This window comes from Pan paniscus, chromosome 9 (assembly GCF_029289425.2).
Source record: "Pan paniscus chromosome 9, NHGRI_mPanPan1-v2.0_pri, whole genome shotgun sequence".
Taxonomy (NCBI): Eukaryota; Metazoa; Chordata; class Mammalia; order Primates; family Hominidae; genus Pan; species Pan paniscus.
Window position 1 is genome coordinate 75,738,024 of NC_073258.2, and position 18,319 is coordinate 75,756,342.

The 18,319-nt window shown below is 38.3% G+C and overlaps 1 protein-coding gene across 1 annotated transcript in view; it reads left to right on the top strand.

Annotated features, from left to right (window-relative positions):
* RNF169 (ring finger protein 169) overlaps positions 1–18,319 on the top strand; it is an 87,442-nt gene that overhangs the window by 47,334 nt on the left and 21,789 nt on the right. The window contains exons 3-4 of the mRNA XM_034933378.3: positions 8,206–8,352; positions 15,624–15,742. Of these exons, the coding sequence (XP_034789269.2) occupies positions 8,206–8,352; positions 15,624–15,742 (266 nt within the window). The remainder of the gene's footprint in view (positions 1–8,205; positions 8,353–15,623; positions 15,743–18,319) is intronic.

The window sequence follows — 18,319 nt, forward strand, 5'->3', positions numbered from 1 at the left end:
TACTGTTTCAGGTGCATCATTTTATTTTATAAGGAAAAACCTGTTACCTCTTGTCAGGAGAAAGATTAATTAAACACCGTGAGACTGTATGGTTCTACAGCACTCCCAAATTATTTCTTTAGTATACTATTATTGGATGGTGGTCCATTTAACCAGTTGAGATAAGAAAATCAGAAAATTATGGATATATAAGCTCTAGTCTTTAAAGTACCATTGAGCAGCACTGCCCCCTATAAGCCCTATACCCATGGCACTGTCTGGTTGGTTACCTTTCATAGTGGAATTGAGAGTACAGTAGTTCATCACAAAGCATGGAACAGTCACCACAATAGGTATGGTTTGTGTCAAAAAATATCTTTGTTGGAAGGACCTTTTATAAAAATCAGTTAGTCCAGGCTGGGCGTGGTGTCTCACGCTTGTAATTCCAGCACTTTGGGAGGCCAAGGCAAGCGGATCACCTGAGGTCAGGAGTTTGAGACCAGACTGGCCAACATGGCAAAACCTCGTCTTTAAAAATACAAAAATTAGCCAGGCACGATGGTGCACAGCTGTAATCCCAGCTACCTGGGAGGCTGAGGCACAAGACTGGCTTGAACCCGAGAGGTGGAGGTTGCAGTGAGCCAAGATTGTGCCATTGTGCTCCAGCCTGGGCAACAGAGTGAGATTCTGTCTCAGAAGAATATCAGTCCAATCTTACTTCAACAGCATTCTGCTTGTGAGCAACTGTCATTTTTGGTCAAGACTATAGTCTCAGCACTAAAAAATTGCCTAACACATAGAATCTGATGCACTGTAAATATTTGCGGAACTGAGCTTATTGAACACAGACCCTGTATCTGGAACTCAAGTAGGGGAGTGGAAATCAAGGATGCATAGGTTGCCGATTAAAAAAAGCTCACAGTATCTGGGGGAAAAGGGATTTGAAAACAAGTAATTGAACACAAGTAATTTTTTTGGGGGGGGGTGGGGACGGAGTCTTGCTCTGTCGCCCAGGCTGGAGTGCATTGGGGCAATCTCGGCTCACTGCAAGCTCCGCCTCCCAGGTTCACACCATTCTCCTGCCTCAGCCTCCTGAGTAGCTGGGACTACAGGCGCCCAACACCATGCCAGGCTAATTTTTTTTTTTTTTTTTTTTTTTGAGATAGAGTCTTGCTTTGTCACCCAGGCTGGAGTGCAATGGTGCAATCTGCTCACTGCAAGCTCCGCCTCCCGGGTTCACGCTATTCTCCTGCCTCAGCCTCCCTAGTAGCTGGGACTACAGGCGCCCACCACCACGCCTGGCTAATTTTTTATATTTTTAGTAGAGACGGGGTTTCACCGTGTTAGCCAGGATGATCTCGATCTCCTGACCTAGTGATCTGCCTGCCTCGGCCTCCCAAAGTGTTGGGATACAGGTGTGAGCCACTGTGCCCAACCAAACACAAGTAATTTATATTAGAAGTCTGTGATAGAGATATGAGATATGTTCTGGGTGTTATGAAATATATTTTAAAATGCCTTATTTGAAATAGTGTGGCATGTATATATGTTTTAGTCTACATTCCAAGGATGGCTAGTTAACATCTTAAGTACTAACAGGGAATATACACTCTGGAGTAGTTACTTAGTATTTAAAAGATTATAATCAGAATTTTCACTTCATAGGCTCCTATAAGCCCATCAATTATTTTAATCATCACCCAGCACCTGAGGTTTGTTAACAAACATAACAGATGTTATAAATGATCTCAGAATTTTTGATTTTTATAATATTCAACAGAGATAAAACTGGGAAGAATAATAAAAATGAACCTCCATGTATCCATCACCTAGATTCAGTAATTATGTTGATAAACAATTATGAAGATAAATATTAATAATTTTTCATGAGGAAATGAGCATTATTCAAGATATGTGGATTGGCAGTAAATATTGTACAGGCATTTCTGCCCTTGCGTGAAGAGAATTTAAGAATACAGTGAGAGAATGAAATTGGACCCATATCATATACTATATACAGCAGGTCATTGTTCAACAGTGATGTTATTTTGTTCAACATCATTTCATTATGACATTGATGAGAGAAAAAAAATCACTTCTCAGCCAGGGCCACTGTCTGCATGGAGTTTGCACGTTCTCCCCATATCTGTGTGGGTTTTTTCTGGATACTCTGGTTTCCTCCCGCATCTCAAAGATGTGCATGATAGGTGAATTGGCATGTCTACATTGTCCTAGTCTGAGTGAGTGGGTATGTGTGTGAGTGTGCCCTGTGATGGAATGGTGTCCAGTCAAGGGTTGGTTCCCATCTTATGCCCGGAGCTGCTAGGATAGGCTCTGGTCACCTGTAACCCTGAACTGGAATAAATAGATTAGGAAACGAGTGAATAAATGAGTACAAATTTTTGTAAAATAACAATTTGTGAAGTGTATGATACTCATACAAATGGAGAACGACAAACTATGCAGTACGGAAGTGCTCAGTGAGCCTGTCATATCTGTCATGTTTTTGCACTGCATGGTGGTAGGAGGTGCTCTTTAGAGTTTTTCTTTGCAAACATGTATTCTTTGATTTAACCCACCACCACTGCAACCACTATCACTCACTGATTCACCAAAAATTGGGTAATTACCTTGCTTGTTTTTATCTTTCTTAAATGTATGTGTAGCTCTCATTTATCTCAGTGTTTAATATTAGAAGTAGTTGGGTCTTTATTTAGAAGTTTGGTGTTTTTTTGTGAATAGAAATATGCTGTAGGAACTTAACTCTTTTATACCAGTTAGCCTGTGGTAAAACTGTTTTATTATACGTTGTTTGCTTGAAGTTTCAGTTTCTGAGAACCTATGGACGACGTTAAGAAATGTGTATCTAACAATGGACTTATATCCAGAATATATAAAGAACTCTTGCTAATCTAACTAGTAAGGTTTAAAAAAAAGGACAAAGGTTTGAACAAATTCCACAAAATAAGATACACTTTCATGCAGTAGTAGTAGGAGTATAAAATATAACCACCATTGGAAACCTTTTGGCTGTTGTTCTATAAATTTAAACATACACTTAACTATGTGATGCAGCAATTCCACTTATAGCTATTTAGCCAACCAAAACAAAAACACCTGTCCACAAAATGACATGAATGTCCATAGTAGATTTATTCATAATAGCCCAGAACTAAATAACAACCCAAATGTCCAACACTTGTGGATAAGCAAATTGTGGTTTATTCATAGAATGGGTTATATCTTATCCGTATAAAGGAGTGTCTTATTAGTAAACTCAGTAGCATGGATGAATTAGTCTCAAAAGTATCATGCAGAGTGAATGAAACTTGACACAAAGAAATACATCCTGTATATTTTTATAATAGGCAAAACTAATATAGTAATCAGATTAGTGGTAGCCTGGGGCTAAGTGGTTTGAGAGATTGATTGCTAATAGGTTCAAAAGGACTTTCTGGGGATGGTAGAAATGTTCTGTATCTTGATTAGGGAAATGATTACATGGATATATACATTTGACAAAACTCATTGAACTATACATTCCATATGTGTCATGTTATATGTAGGTTATGTCTTAATATAAAAAATGAATTCTAAGTAGACTGAAAGGTCAAATAATAAGCTCGTTAAAGATAACATGGGAGAATATTCTCATGACCATGGGGTAAGCAACATTTATAAATGGGATAGAAAAGGCACTAACCGTAAGGTAAAAGACTGATAAATTGAACTGCATCAGAACCTGATACTTCTTGTTTTCAGAAGAGTACAGTTGACCATTGAATAACAGAGATTTGAACTACGTGAGTTTATCTATATGCACATTTTTTTTTTCAACCCTACGGATTGAAAATCAGAATTCATGGATGCAAAATCTGCAGATACAGAGGGCCGACTTTTTATTTAGGCAGGTTTTGCAGGGCCTACTCTGAGACTTAAGTATGCATGGATTTTGGTATATGCGGGGTCCTGGAACCAATCCCCTACATATACCGAGCGACAGCTGTACTAAGATACTGAGAAAGTCAAGCTTCTGTGTGAGAGGGAAAAGAAGTATACATGTATATATACACAAACACACACACACGTACATACATATAAGATATATGTACCTATGTATTCATATATTTTTCCTGACAATTGCTTCATATCCAAAAAATATAAAGAACTCTTACAAATTACTAGAGGAAAAAAACAAACATCTAAAAGAAAAAAGGGTAAAGATATCAATAGACACTTCATAAAAGAGGATTTCCACATAATAAACATGTGAAGCTGTTGTAGCTGTTGTACATCTTTAGTCATTAGAGAAATACAAATTAAAATAATGCAGTGCCAATATATACACATCAAAATGGCTAAAATTGACAAATAGTACTGAGTGTCAGCAAGGCTGGGAGCAACTGTCATTCTACACTGGGGAGGCAGGCGTGTAATCTGTACAACCAGTTTGGAAAACTGTGGCTGCATACCTTATGACTCAGCAGTTTCTGTCCTAAGATACACTCCAGAGAACAGTGTGTATACCTGCATACATATTCCGTAATATTTTTGGCACTCAATTTATAAATAGCCAAAAGTAGAAACTACTTAAATATCCATCAACAATAGGATGGTTAAATTGTTTTATTGTCAAACAACAGAATACTATAAAACAAAACAAGAAATAATAAACTATTTGTACCTGCATGGATGAATATCACAAATAGAATGTTGAGTGAAGGCAGAAAGATTCGGTAAACATGTAAGACTTCACTTATATACAATTCAGAAATAGGTAAAATGATTTTTTTTGGTGTTAGAAGCCAGGATCATGGTTTCTACCATAGTTCACTCACTTTTGGGTGAGGGGTGAGCATAAGGGCTGTATTGGTAATAAACTGTTTCTTGATCTTGGTGGTGGTGAATGGATAATTTATCATGTCTTACACTAATTATTTGTATACTTTTCTGTGTGTATATTATGCTTTGATTTTAAAAATTTTAGTTTTAGAAATTAATAAGGGAAAAGTAAAGATTCTTTTCAGGAAATAAATTGTTTAGTATTCCTGGTAGTGTGGCTGAGTATGAGATTAATGTGCAGATGTCAATAACTTTAGTAATTAGCATCTGAAAATGGAAGCAGGAAAAATGACCTCATTTACAGTAGTGGATGGCTTCATTCTATCTCCTTGTTTAGGGTCCTGCTGCTTTTTAGCTCTATGGCTTTTCTGTTGTCTCTGCCGCAGTACCTGCCATGGGGACTTACTCAGGTTGTACAAGCCAATCAATGTGGAGTATTTAACACTCCATGGGGCACACTTTGGTCAATGGGATGTGGGAGCCAATAGATACATGCTTCCTTTTTTTTTTCACCTCAGACTGTCAGTCTTGAGATACATTTCATATACCTGTAGCCAACTAATGGGCCAGCTATTGCAGCACTTTATATTGGCTCTCTGTCTGTTTTGGTTATGCTGCTCTGTCCTTAACTTCTACACCTTGCAGAAGTATTCATGCATAAACCTTCTCAGACTGCCCTGGTCCTCACAACAAAGAATTATAGAGCTTGGCATGTCAGTTGTGCTGAGGTTGAGAAACTGGTATCTGAAGTCAATGATTTGCTTTAAAATCCAGGCTCTTCAGTATTTAATGTCTATGATTTGAGAAATAACCATTGAGTCTTAATTTTTGTCTCTATAAAATAGTCATGATAAATAAATACAAACAGAGTCCTTAAGGATTAAATGAGGTAAGTTTGATAAACTTAATGCCTAGAACATAGAAGAGTTCAACAAACAACAGCAATTGATATTTTTTATTCACATTTAAAATGCTACTTTCTCACCCTCCCTTAGTCTTTTTCAGTATAAAAACTCTCCTCTAGAGACCAAGTTCTCAAATCCTTATAAATAACAACCAAAAGCAATGAAAACAAAGAAACAAAAACTTGTACAGAACTCCATATTGAGAAAACACCAACATGATTCATTTGAATATTTAAATGGATACATGATTTTTTTCACTTTTGTAAATTTTTAGCTAATGGTCTGTTAGCAGTGGCTCAGCATTGCGGTGAAAATGTTGTTTGCCAGCAACACAAGTGCATTGTCAAAAACTTTGAGAGCAGCAGTAAAAATTATTAGGAAGCCGGGCATAGTGGTTGACTCCTGTAATAACAGCACTTTGGGAGGCAGGAGGATCATTTGAGCTCAGGAGTTTGAGACCAGCCTGGGCAACATATTGAGACTCTATTAAAAAATAAAATTAAGAAAAAAATAAACTATTTGGAGGCAGAAGGATACATTCTAAAACACTAGAAAAGCCAGAGAACATAGTATGTTAACACCATTAAGCACCAAACAAAATAACACTAAGATATATAAAACAGGAAATGTAATATTTAGTTTTCTTAAAAATAGCAATATTTATGTATATATTGGAGGGGGCTATCCTGTGCATTTAGGATGTTTAGTAGCACACAGACTCTACTTCCCCAGTTGTGACAATCAAAATTGTCTCCAGACTTGCCGAATGTTCTGGCAAGTTGGGGAGGGAGGCAGAATAATTCTTGGTTGAGAACTGCTGAGATAGACCTTGATTTGCATTCCATCCCCATGCCTATGGCAGTGTGAATTTAAACATGTTACCTAACACTTAAACCTTAGTTTTCTTAAGTGAGATAATATAGACATAGTGCTTGGCTAAGCACCTGACACATAGAGTTCAGTAAATGATAATTCCAATGATGCTAAAACCTGTTCTCTTTTGAACCATTATGCTCCTCTGTCCTCTAAAAGTAAACCACCCCTTTGTATAGCCTGTAGTCAAGTTGTTGAATAAGGTCTTCTCATCTAAAATCTTCAGAAGACCTTAAATCTTTTATGTGGGCAGTTAGTGTAGACTATAGTTTTGTTTTCTCCCCAGCTATGGATTTGCTTTCCTTTCCTCCGTGTTCCTGTTTGGATTGGGCAGAGTTGCCGGTACTTTTTTTTTATTTTAATCTCCTCCTGGCATAGCATTGTGTTTGGTGTTCTTTGCATATTCATAACCTCATGAATTAGACTAATATTTTAAAGATTAGTTCAGGCTTACAAAAATCAGACCTATAGAAATCAGAAACATAAGGCTAAGGCTTTGTTGTTGTTTATTGTTGTGGGGTTTTTTTTCCTGTTTTTGTGTGTTTGTTTTGTTTTGTTTTAAACCTGAGGCAGCAGCCTATCAAAAATATTCATTTGTTCTTTAGCTTAATTTTTTTCTTAAGAATAATTAAAAATATTAGTAGCCTATAATTGCTTTGATATACATCATCTTATTTAAATGTTATTAAAACTCTAGACAGTGAAAAAGAAAAAAAGTAGAAATGGAATCTTGATGTACTATAGGTACACAGCAAGACTCTGTTAATAAATACTATTATATTGTTATCTCATTTACTCCTGCAGGTTAAGTTGCACTATCCCTCTTTTGAAGACAAGCAAATGATGCTTCCTTTGCTCACGGTCACCAAGGTTTTCATTCCAAAGCCCATGCTATTTTGATAATGCCATGCCACCTCCCCAAAATAAAGAGCATATCTCTCTGCCATAAATTTCTTTGTACAGCCAGGTTCAGTGGCTCATGCCTGTAATCCAGCACTTAGGGAGGCCTAGGCAGGCGGATTGCTTGAGCCCTGGAGTTCAAGACCAGCCTGGGCAACATAGTGAGACCCCATCTCTACTATTATAAAATTAGAACAAAATTTCTTTGTAGACCGTGTATCTTGACTTATCTTGTAACTGCAGGATAAGAGCATAAAAATGTAGGACATTAGAACTGCCTTAAGTCATTCTTTTGTTGCCAAGGAGGCCTCGTCCAGCTTCTCTGGCTTTCTGTGGCCATCTCTGCTCTTCTTCTAGTCCAATGCAGTTACATCTGGCTTATGGGAATAAGGAAGATTTTCAGGCTTAGCCCTTTTTGGCTATGTGACTATACTTTATTTTTTGATAATGTGTATTATCTTAGCTTTTATGATTTCATATTGCTTAAGAATGCAGAGCAGTTAAATCTTTAGCCCTGAAGAGTATGTTTGGCAAGAGCCAAGTAAAAGTAGATTTACTTAGAAATCAAGAGGGCTCTATAGCTGATAAGAAAAACAGTCTCAAAACTGCCATGTGATCTGTTTGTTCTAATAAACTACAGAGTAAAATATGTTTTTAAGTTTAGAGTTGCCTAAAACTACTGTGTTTGCATAATTTATATTTTTAGCTGAGAGAAGAAAAGTTACAAGAGGAAAAACCCTCTGAAGATCAAATCCACAAGCTGTTACCAGAGGATACAGAAACAGGGAAAAGGAAAATGGATGAACAGAAAAAAAGAGATGAACCATTAGTACTGAAAACAAATCTGGAACGTGTAAGTAAATCACCTTTTTAATGGATACCTGCCTCAAAAATCAGTGGTTAGCCCAGGTGACCTAGACCTGAAAGACCTATGTTGGTAAACTGTGAGACCAGTAACAGTCAGTGACTGTGCAGCTTAAGAGTAGTGAAGAACTTACGTCCAGGCCACAGCTTGAGAAAATAATTTTTGAATGGGATATTAAGACTTGTGGGAAGATTAAGGAACAGTGGGAAAAGCAGGTGAGTGAGAGGAAAAACCTAGTATAGTTTACTACTTGTGATTAGATTTATATGTATGTTGTTATTTGGACTTATGCGTTATTTGACATTTAAGATTTGTACATTGTCTTCTGTCCTCAACTAGATTTTCTTAAAGCATGTATTTTACTTTCCTTTATTTGTTGTAATACCCTAAGCAGCACAGTGTAGATATAAGGTAGGTTTAGATACTTAGTCTATATTTAATTAGACTTCTAATTGGGCCAAATCCTGCCTGAGTTTGTTTCATTACTTATTTACCAAGTAAATTACTAGAAAAGGTTGCAAGTTGTGTATTTAACTTACATAAGGAAGCACTTTTGGAGGATCCACTAATTATACCCAAATGGATAATCACAATTGAGTTTTATTTCTTTAGTAAGTCATACTGGATTGGACATATATTGCTTGTGTATGTACTTAGCACATCTTTAGACTCCTATCTTTTAAAATATTTTGTGATTCAGGCTTGTTAATATTTCAGGTTGTCTGTCTGGTCAGCTGGAATCGATAAAGCTTTACCATCTATAATGACAGGCAAGATAGCAGAGTGGAGGCAAAAAAAAAATCTCTGGATCAGCAGCCTACCTCTTATACAGGTCCCAGCATTGTAACTGTTTGTACACTTTGGCCAAGTTACTTAATTTCTTTGTGCTTCTGGGTTTATTTATTTTTATTTTTCTGGAGCAGGGTCTTGCTTTGTTGCCCAGGCTGGAGTGCAGGGGTGTGATCATGGTTCACTGCAGCCTCAACTTCCCAGGCTCAAGCAATCCTCCTACCTCAGCCTCCCAAGTATCTGGGACTACAGGCTTGTGCCACTATACCCAGTTGTATTTTTTGTAGAGATAGGGTTTTACCATTTTGCCCACACTGGTCTTGAACTCCTGGGTTCAAGTGATCTGTCCACCTCGGCCTCCCAAAGTGCTGGGATTACAGGCGTGAGCCACTGCCCGGCCTTGGTTTTATTTTTGCAAAGGTGTTTTTCCTGAACTTAGAAAGGAAATTCTTTAAGCTTTCTTGGGACAGTAGTGTTTGCTGAGTGCCACATACATGTGCAGCTTCTGATTCTAGTTATAATAATAATTATTATTTAATTATTAAAAACAACCACTTAGATTTTACAGGGTTTCAACCTTCCAAAAGATTCAGTTTACAGGCATGAAGTGTGTGTGTACTCTTAATGCTCTGAACATTAGAAACCACAGAGGGCAAAAAAGACTGCTACTAGAGAGGCTACAGTTTAGCTAGACAAGAATAAGCTCTATGATGGTCTCGTGTATGTAGTATGTTGTATGACTAGTAGCTCCAGCTGTGGTCTGTAGTCTCGGAAGACCGTGGCTCTCCCTCTTCACCCTGACAGTTCTACCCTATTAGGGTCCTCAGGCAGAACAACCCAGAAGGATAAACTAGCCTTGATAGAGACAGCTGACCCTTAACTATGGTCCTTTGATAGAAATAACCTGTTGTTCCTAGGTCATACCAAGACTAGGAAATTGCTCTAATTATTTTTGCATTTGCCACTACCATTTTTGAAATAGAAATCAAGTGCATCCACCTAATTTTAATCTTAAAAGGAATCAGAAAGTACAAATTCTGATTTGTTCTTGATAACAGCCAGTTTTACAAATGCATTGAATAAAATCTGACCTACGAATGTGTCAAGTTTTAGATTTTTGTGATTTTTGCCTTTTTTTCTGTTTTCTTATATAGTTTTTTTTTGTTTGTTTATTTATTTAGAGACAGGGACTTGCTCTGTTGCCAAAGCTGGAGTGCAGTTGCACAGTCATGGTTCACTACAGTTTCGACAACCCAGGCTAGGGTCAAGCAATTCTCTCTCCTCAGCCTCCCAAGTAGGTGGGACCACAGCTGTGTACCACCATGGCCGGTCAATTTTTATTTTACTTTTTTTATTTTGTAGAGATGAGGGTGTCCCTATGTTGCCCAGGCTGGTCTCAAACTCCTGGGCTCAAGGGATCCTCCCACCTTAGCTTTCCAAAGTGTGGGATTACAGGCATGATCATGCCAGTGTGCCTGGGCTGCTTTTATATTTTGGAGGACTTTTAAATGGCTCTAATTTAAGAGTTTTCAGTGTTGAGCAAATAATTCCATTTAGTTTGGCCAGACTACATTCAAATTGAGACCCAAAAGAATCTTAAGAAAGCTGACCAAAGGATTATTTTTTTATATAGAAACTATTGTGATTAGAGCGAGACTGATCATTTCACTCTCCTGTCCCCCAAATTTTAATGACTCCTCTTTTCTTGTGAAATTAAATGAAGACTCTTCACCCCAACATTTAGGCCCTCAGTGTGATTCTAGCTTATGTTTTCATCCTTGCTTATACCCCAAAACTCTAAGGAGTATATATTTGCTTTCCCCCAAATACATACACTGTGCTTTCCCTTTTCAAGGTCTTTGCTCTTGCAATTTTCATCTCATTGAAATGCCATCCAGCTTACCTGTTGGAAGGTTATTTCTCTCTCCATGTCCAGTTCAAAAGCTATCACATTCATGAAGCCTATAGGAGTTCCTCTTCTGTTTCCCCACTTCTATCAGCCACTCCCCCAAACCCCCACTTTGTAACTTTTACAAGAGTTCTGTCATTTTCCTTTACATCATGGTTTTTTGTGTTTGTGTTTCTCTACTAGATTGTAAGTTTGTTGAGTATAGGAAATGTCTTATCCATTTAAATCTCCTGTAGTACCCTGCACATTGGAAGTGTTTGATACATGTTTATGAAATTAAATTTGAATGGAAGGAGGAAGGAGCTTACTCTAGAAGCAGATTATCATCTGTTTTTTTTTAGAATAGAAATAAAGTGAGCACAGTGTTTAATTTATTACAATTTGTTATGGTACATTTAATCCAATAATGCGAATTATTAGAAAACAATTTGATACAGCAGTTATGGTTATACTAAAGACTAGAAAGCAAAAAGGGAAAAATTACTTGTCATCCCACAACCTAGAAATGAGCCCTATAAACGTTTTGATACATATCCTTATAGATATGTACCATATGAACATATAGAACATATAGATACGTTCATTTCTAAGAACATATAAATACACACCATATATTGTTTTTCTTTTCAGAAAATGTAACCTAGTATACATACTGTTTTTCTTTTGTTTTTTTTTTTTTGAGACGGAGTCTCGCTTTGTCGCCAGGCTGGAGTGGTGCAGTGGTGTGATCTCGGCTTACTACCACCTCTGCCTCCCAGGTTCAGTTGATTCTCCTGCCTCAGCCTCCTGTGTAGCTGGGACTACAGGCACGTGCCACCACGCCCAGTTAATCTTTTGTATTTTTAGTAGAGATGGCGTTTCACCATGTTAGCCAGGATGGTCTCGATCTCTTGAAATCGTGATCCGCCCGCCTCAGCCTCCCAAAGTGCTGGGATTACAGGCATGAGCCACTGCGCCCGGCCTAGATGCTGTTTTATAACCTGTTTTAGTTCATCTTAAGTTGTGGGTATTGGCCAGACGTGGTGGCTCACACCCGTAATCCCAGCACTTTGGGAGGCTGAGGTGGGCAGATCACCTGAGGTCAGTAGTTCAAGACCAGCCTGACCAACATGGCAAAACCCCTTCTCTAATAAAAAATACAAAAGTTAGCTGGCCATGGTGGCACGTGTCTGTAGTCCCAGTTACTTGGGAGGCTGGGAGGCTGAGGCAGGAGAATTGCTTGAACCCGGGAGGTGGAGGTTGCAGTGAGCTGAGATCACGCTACTATACTCCAACCTGGGTGACAGAGTGAGACTCTGTCTCAAAAACAAACAAACAAACAAATAAATTGTAGGTGTTCTTTCTTTCTTGCCTTTTTTTTTTTTTTTTTTGAGACAGGGTCTCACTATGTCACCCAGGCTGGAGTGTTAGTGGTGTGATCATAGTTCACTGTAGCCTCAAGCCCCTGGGCTCAAGTGATCCTTTTACTTCAGCCTCTGAAGTAGCTGGGACCACAGGCGCCTATTACATGCCTGACTAGTTTTTTTTTAAGTTTTTTTTTTTGTAGAGACAGGGTCTCACTGTGTTGCCCAAGCTGGTCTTGAACTCCGGGGCTCAAGTGATCCACCCATCTCAGCCTCACAAAGTGCTGGGATTATAGGTGTGAGCCACCATGCCCGGCCTGTTTTTGTGTGTGTAAATAAAGAATCCACATCATTATTCAGTGGTCTTATAATATTCTTGACTGTAGAATTTATTTAAGTAATCTTTTATTGATATTTTGCTATCTTAAACACCATTGTGATGGAATCCATTTGTCTCATTTTTTTCTTATTAGTTCCTTAGAATAAATTACTAGAAGTAGAGTGACCAGGCCAAAAAGAGTGTTCTTTTTAACATTTTTGGTGTTTATTACAGTTGCCCTCCAGAAGGTTTATATTTATTATAGGTTTATTATGCTCCCACCAGTAGTATGTGAGGAGTACTAAACTAATTTCCTCACATCTTGCCAACTTTGAGTATTATCTTTCTTTTCCTTTTTTTTAGGTACAACATTGTTTTAGATGTCACTGCAAGGATTTAATTTATGCATGCTTTGTACCATTTTAGGAATCCATAGTACCTTGGGGCTTATTTTTATCAAAGATGAAAGATGAGGGGTAAATATTGGGAATAGAAATGTAGAGGGGTGGGAGAGCTTTTGTCTGAATAATTAGTTATATATTTGTAATGTAGTTTATTTTGCAATAATTGAAAGGAACTTGGCGCTGGGCGCGGTGGCTCACACCTGTAATCCCAGCACTTTGGGAGGCCGAGGCGGGCAGATCACTTGAGGTCAGGAGTTCAAGACCAGCCTGGCCAACATGGTGAAACCCTGTCTCTACCAAAAATAGAAAAATTAGCCGGGTGTGATGGTGGGCACCTGTAATCCCAGCTACTCAGGAGGCTGAGGCAGGAGAATCACTTGAACCCGGGAGGCGGAGGTTGCAGTGTGCTGGGATCGTGCCACTGTACTCCAGCCTGGGCAACAGTGTGAGACTCGGTCTCCAAAAAAAAAAAAAAAAAAAGGAACTTGGCATATATCTGTTATAAAACGGAAATTTTTCTTAAAAGATTAATAGTTTTGAAGTTAATACAAATAAAATCTATCTTTTTGAGCACTTATTACTTGTTAGTTAATGTACGCTAGGTATTTTTAATGGCCTGTCACAATCTATATAGTAGAGTAGTCTTTATTTTACAGATGAGGAAACTGAGGCTCAGGAAGATAAAGCAACAACTAACCCACAGTGACAGTGATAGCTGACAGAGCTAGGATTTGAACACTTTTTACTTGGTACTGATTTAATTATGAAGAGAGGTTTATATAGACAGAAATTGCCATTATTCCCTATTGAGTCTATTGGTATCAAAGCTTATCTTTTTTCTAGAGTTGAGAAGAGAATATTATATAAAATTTGATAATGGGTTGGTGCTATTAAAGTTTCTTCATTGAATATTTTGTACAACAGAGTTCTCTGAGGAATGATACCCTACAAAATTGAAAGGCCTCTCTGTAAATTGTAATTCTTCAAATCTCTCTCAAAGGCCAACTGTTAGGAAATATAGTCTATTGTGTCAGCCTAGAGAAAAACAAAGCATTTCAGGCATGCAGGGTACTCGGAGCCATATGATGCCTTGCGTGCCTACATCTACAACTCTTAATTTGATAATCATTTGATCATTAGATAATTGGTTAATCATCAGCTGAGCAGACAGTTCTTATTTATCTACTATGTAACAGTATTGGAAATTTTTTAAAAAGATGGTCACTTGCTCTCACAGGGCTCATTGCATAAAGCAGAACAGATCCCTAAATAAGAAGCTACAGTTCAGTGTGATTTGTTGCTATCCATTAAAAGAAAAAGACTCTCATGTTTAATAATGAGGCAAAACTTCATTACATTATATGTTAAAGACATACCTCTAAGATGTTTCTAATGTAATTGGAAAGACTCTAAAAAGGGACTCCAAAGTAAAACAACGATAAATGAATGGATATAAACAAGATGGAAAAACTAACTCTAGGATAATTTGGAAGCCTTTGCAGAAAAAGTGATATTTTAGATGACTCTGAAAGGCCAATTACTATTTTATAGGCAGAGAGCACAGATGGAATTTTAGGCAAAGGGTGTAGCATATCCCAATGGGTAGATAGAGGTTTTGAAAGACTGTGGTACGTGTGGAGAGTAAAAAGTAGTTTGGTTGTACTAGAGCTCAGGGAGTTCCATGTGTGGGAACTGGTAGGGGAAAAGCTGTGAAAGAAGGTTAAGTCTAGTTTGTGAAGGTTGTAGTATCAGGCTGAGGCATTTAGACCTTACCCTGAAGTCACCAGCAGTTAAGCAGGGGAGTGATTGCTGGAAAGATAATTCTTGATGGTGTGGAGGGTATTAGAGAGAAGAAAGCCTGAAGAGAATGAGACCAGTAAGTAGATTGTTGCAGTAGTCCAGGCAAAAGATGATAAGAATCTAAGGTAAGGCAATGACCATGAATATAAATGGGAAGAGTTAGATCTGAGAGACTTTCTAGAAGTAGAATAGAATAGAGTGGAAATAGCATGGAGACAATTTGGAGACTAATGCTCTTAATTTAAGAACTAGTTTTATCCATGTATTAACCCTGTAATTCCAGGAAAATTAACTACTCTGAGCCTCAGTTTGCTATCTGTAAAAGACAGATAATCATCCTGCTTTTAATGGGAGTGACATAAACAGTAAATGAAATAAAATATTTAGAAGTGTTGGAGTACCTAAAGCCACTATCCAAATGTTACTATGAATTAGAAGTAAGGGACAGAAATAGATGGCATTTAGTTTTCTAGATGGGTTGGTGATGGGGCTTACAGAAGAGAAATATAGTGAGTTTGATTTTGGATATATTGAATTTGAACCACATTTGAGATTGGTATCTCCAGGAGGCAGTTGGAAACATAGGTTGGAGCTCACAGAGAAGCGACATAGAGAAAGAGATTTGAACCTATAGCTAGAGTAGATGCCTTGGGAACTCCAAATGGACAGTGTTGTCTCCCTTGTCTCCCTGCCAGTGTCCTGCACGTCTCTCAGATTCAGAGAATGAAGAACCTTCTCGAGGCCAGATGACACAGACACATCGCTCGGCATTTGTTTCCAAGAACAACTCCTACTCCTTAGCTTTCCTGGCAGGGTAAGAGACTGATGCTGAATTCAGTCAGGGTTCTTTGGTTTTGGGGTATGAGATAAAAGGGACTGGGGGAGCAAAGGTATTTGTTGTGGCTACTTTGGTGGGGAGGTGGAAGGGGAGAAAAGAGGTGGGAATTGGTTTTCAAATATGGACTAGGGAAAAAGGGCTGACCTGAATTTTTCAGGAAAAGTAACACCCCTTTTCTGACATCCTCAGGATAGGATTGTGCTAATTGCTGTGCTGCAAAGTGTGACCCTTTTATCTTGGGAGGAAACAACAAAGTCTTCTTCAGTCTGACAATATGCACAGACTCTCCCTCTGGACTTAGTAGGAAGTGAGGGCAGAACTGATTTTCTTTTCAATGCCTAGACCTAAAATACATCTTTATAGGTTTCAAGAGAGCAAACTGAAAAGTTTTTAAGACCTTTGTCAAGGAATCTCTTGATCCTTTAGACTTTGTAGGCCCTGGGAAGGAAAGGAAGAGGGAATTGGATAGATGATGGGTGCTAGAAGGATAATGAAGGGCTAGGTGGAGGAAAGGAAAGATGAATAGATAGGAGGAAGGAAGGGAAGCAAAGAAGAAATGGAGGAAAGAAGGAGGACTCATGCATACATTCATTCAACAGACATTTTGTGAACAGCTGCTACATGCCGTGCTCTGTTTTAATATACAGATGTAAAGATACACTCTTTTTTTTTAGACAGTGTCTCACTCTGTTGTCCAGGCTGGAGTATAATTGGGCAATCATGGTTCACTGTAGCCTCAATCTCCTGAGCTCAAATGATCCTCCCATCTCAGCCCTGAATAGCTGAGACCATAGGTGTGTGCCACCATGTCTGGCTAATTTTTAAAATGTTTTTTGTAGAGACGAGGTCTCCTTGTGTTGCCCAGGCTGGTCTTGAACTCCTGGGCTCAAGCAGTCCTCATGCTTCAGCCTCCCAAAATGCTGGAATTATAGGTGTGAGCCACTGTGTCTGGCCAAAGAAACAATCTTCACCCCAGTTCATTTCCTGTTTTGTTTAAAGCTGGTATTGCTCACCCTTATCTCTAGGGTTCAACTCTTCCTTTCCACCGGTATTATTTAGTAGATCTGTCTCTCTTGCTGCTCCTGTGAATACACACCCAGACCCTTTCATTTTGGGGCTTTTTTGTTTGTTTGTTGTTTTTGTTTTGTTTTGAGACAGGAGCTCTCTCTGTTGCCTAATTATTTAAAAAATAATTTCTGCTCTACCCTTCTTACATGGATTACTTAATGTCTTTATTTGTCATTATGTATTTTTACTGTAAATCACTTCAGATTCTTCTTGTAAATAGAGTATAACCATACAAAGAAACATAATCAAACCAGTCTTCTTTCCAGTTTTTTTTTTTTTTTTAAAGTGATGTAGTAATGCCGGTAATGCCATTTCATACAAAATGGAATCTTAAGTAAATGGTTCCTAGCAAGATTCTGGCACATGCTAAGTCTTCAGTGAATATTGCTGCTGCTGCTGCTGCAATTTTTATCTTCTCTTGGAACATGGACTCTTGTAGCTGAAAAGGACCTTAAATATCATCTTATTCAGTCCATTTGTTTTATAAATGGAAGACTAAAGCCAAGAGAGAGAACATGGCTTGCCAAATCTTAGACTGCTAAAACAGGAGGAAACTGAGTTAGAACTGAGGCTTCTTGGCTCTGAGTTTACTGCTCTTTCTACTGTACTCCATACCTTCTTATAGATCCTCATGCTGCCTCTGTTCACCTTCTCCTCTAGACTTTAAACTCATCAAAGGCAGGGATAGCATCTTGTTCATCATTATAATACTTAGTACAGTGTCTGGCACTTAGTAAGGGCTCAGTAAATATTTGTGGAATGTTTGAATAAGACAGGCCTTGTGCCTGTTGGTAGGTTAAACTGGGGCTTTGTCAGAACTGATTGTCAAACATGCAGCAGAGGGCCTCTAGGAGGGAGGGCTCTAGGAGCTTAGACTGGCTGATGGCTGTTTTTTAGATTAGATTCCATAGGATTAATATGGGATTTAGGGGGAAGTCTAGTGACCACATTGATAAAATTTTTATGTTATGAAGTTGCTTTTTAGCCTTTGAATGCTTTAGCAATAGTTTATATTGATACTTTTTATAGATGCTATAAAAGAAAGATCTGTGTTCTACTTAGTAGAAATTAACCATAGCTACATTGTTTTGTTTTCTAACGTGCAGATACTTTTAAGCCTGAGTCTCTGGTGGCTCCGAGTGTGGCACATCAGGGGACTTAAAGTGGCTGTGCGTTCTATACAGTGTATGTATAAGGACAGATATAGACAGAGACTTACTGACAGAGTCAGAGATACTAAACACATGTCCAGCCAGTGTTAGAGTGAATTGAAATCTGAAGGCCCTCTGGGAAATAGGTACCCTTCCTTAAAATTCACAGATGAAATACAGAAGCATTCAGGTAACAGAAACCAAGCAGATGCATAAGTGATGTGATATTGGAATACTAGCTTCAGGATTGAGGAAAAGAAGCAGATGCAGAGAACTAAGGGGTGGAGTTTTAGGGAAGAAGTAGCATTGTGACCTTGAGTAAAATCAGTTGGCT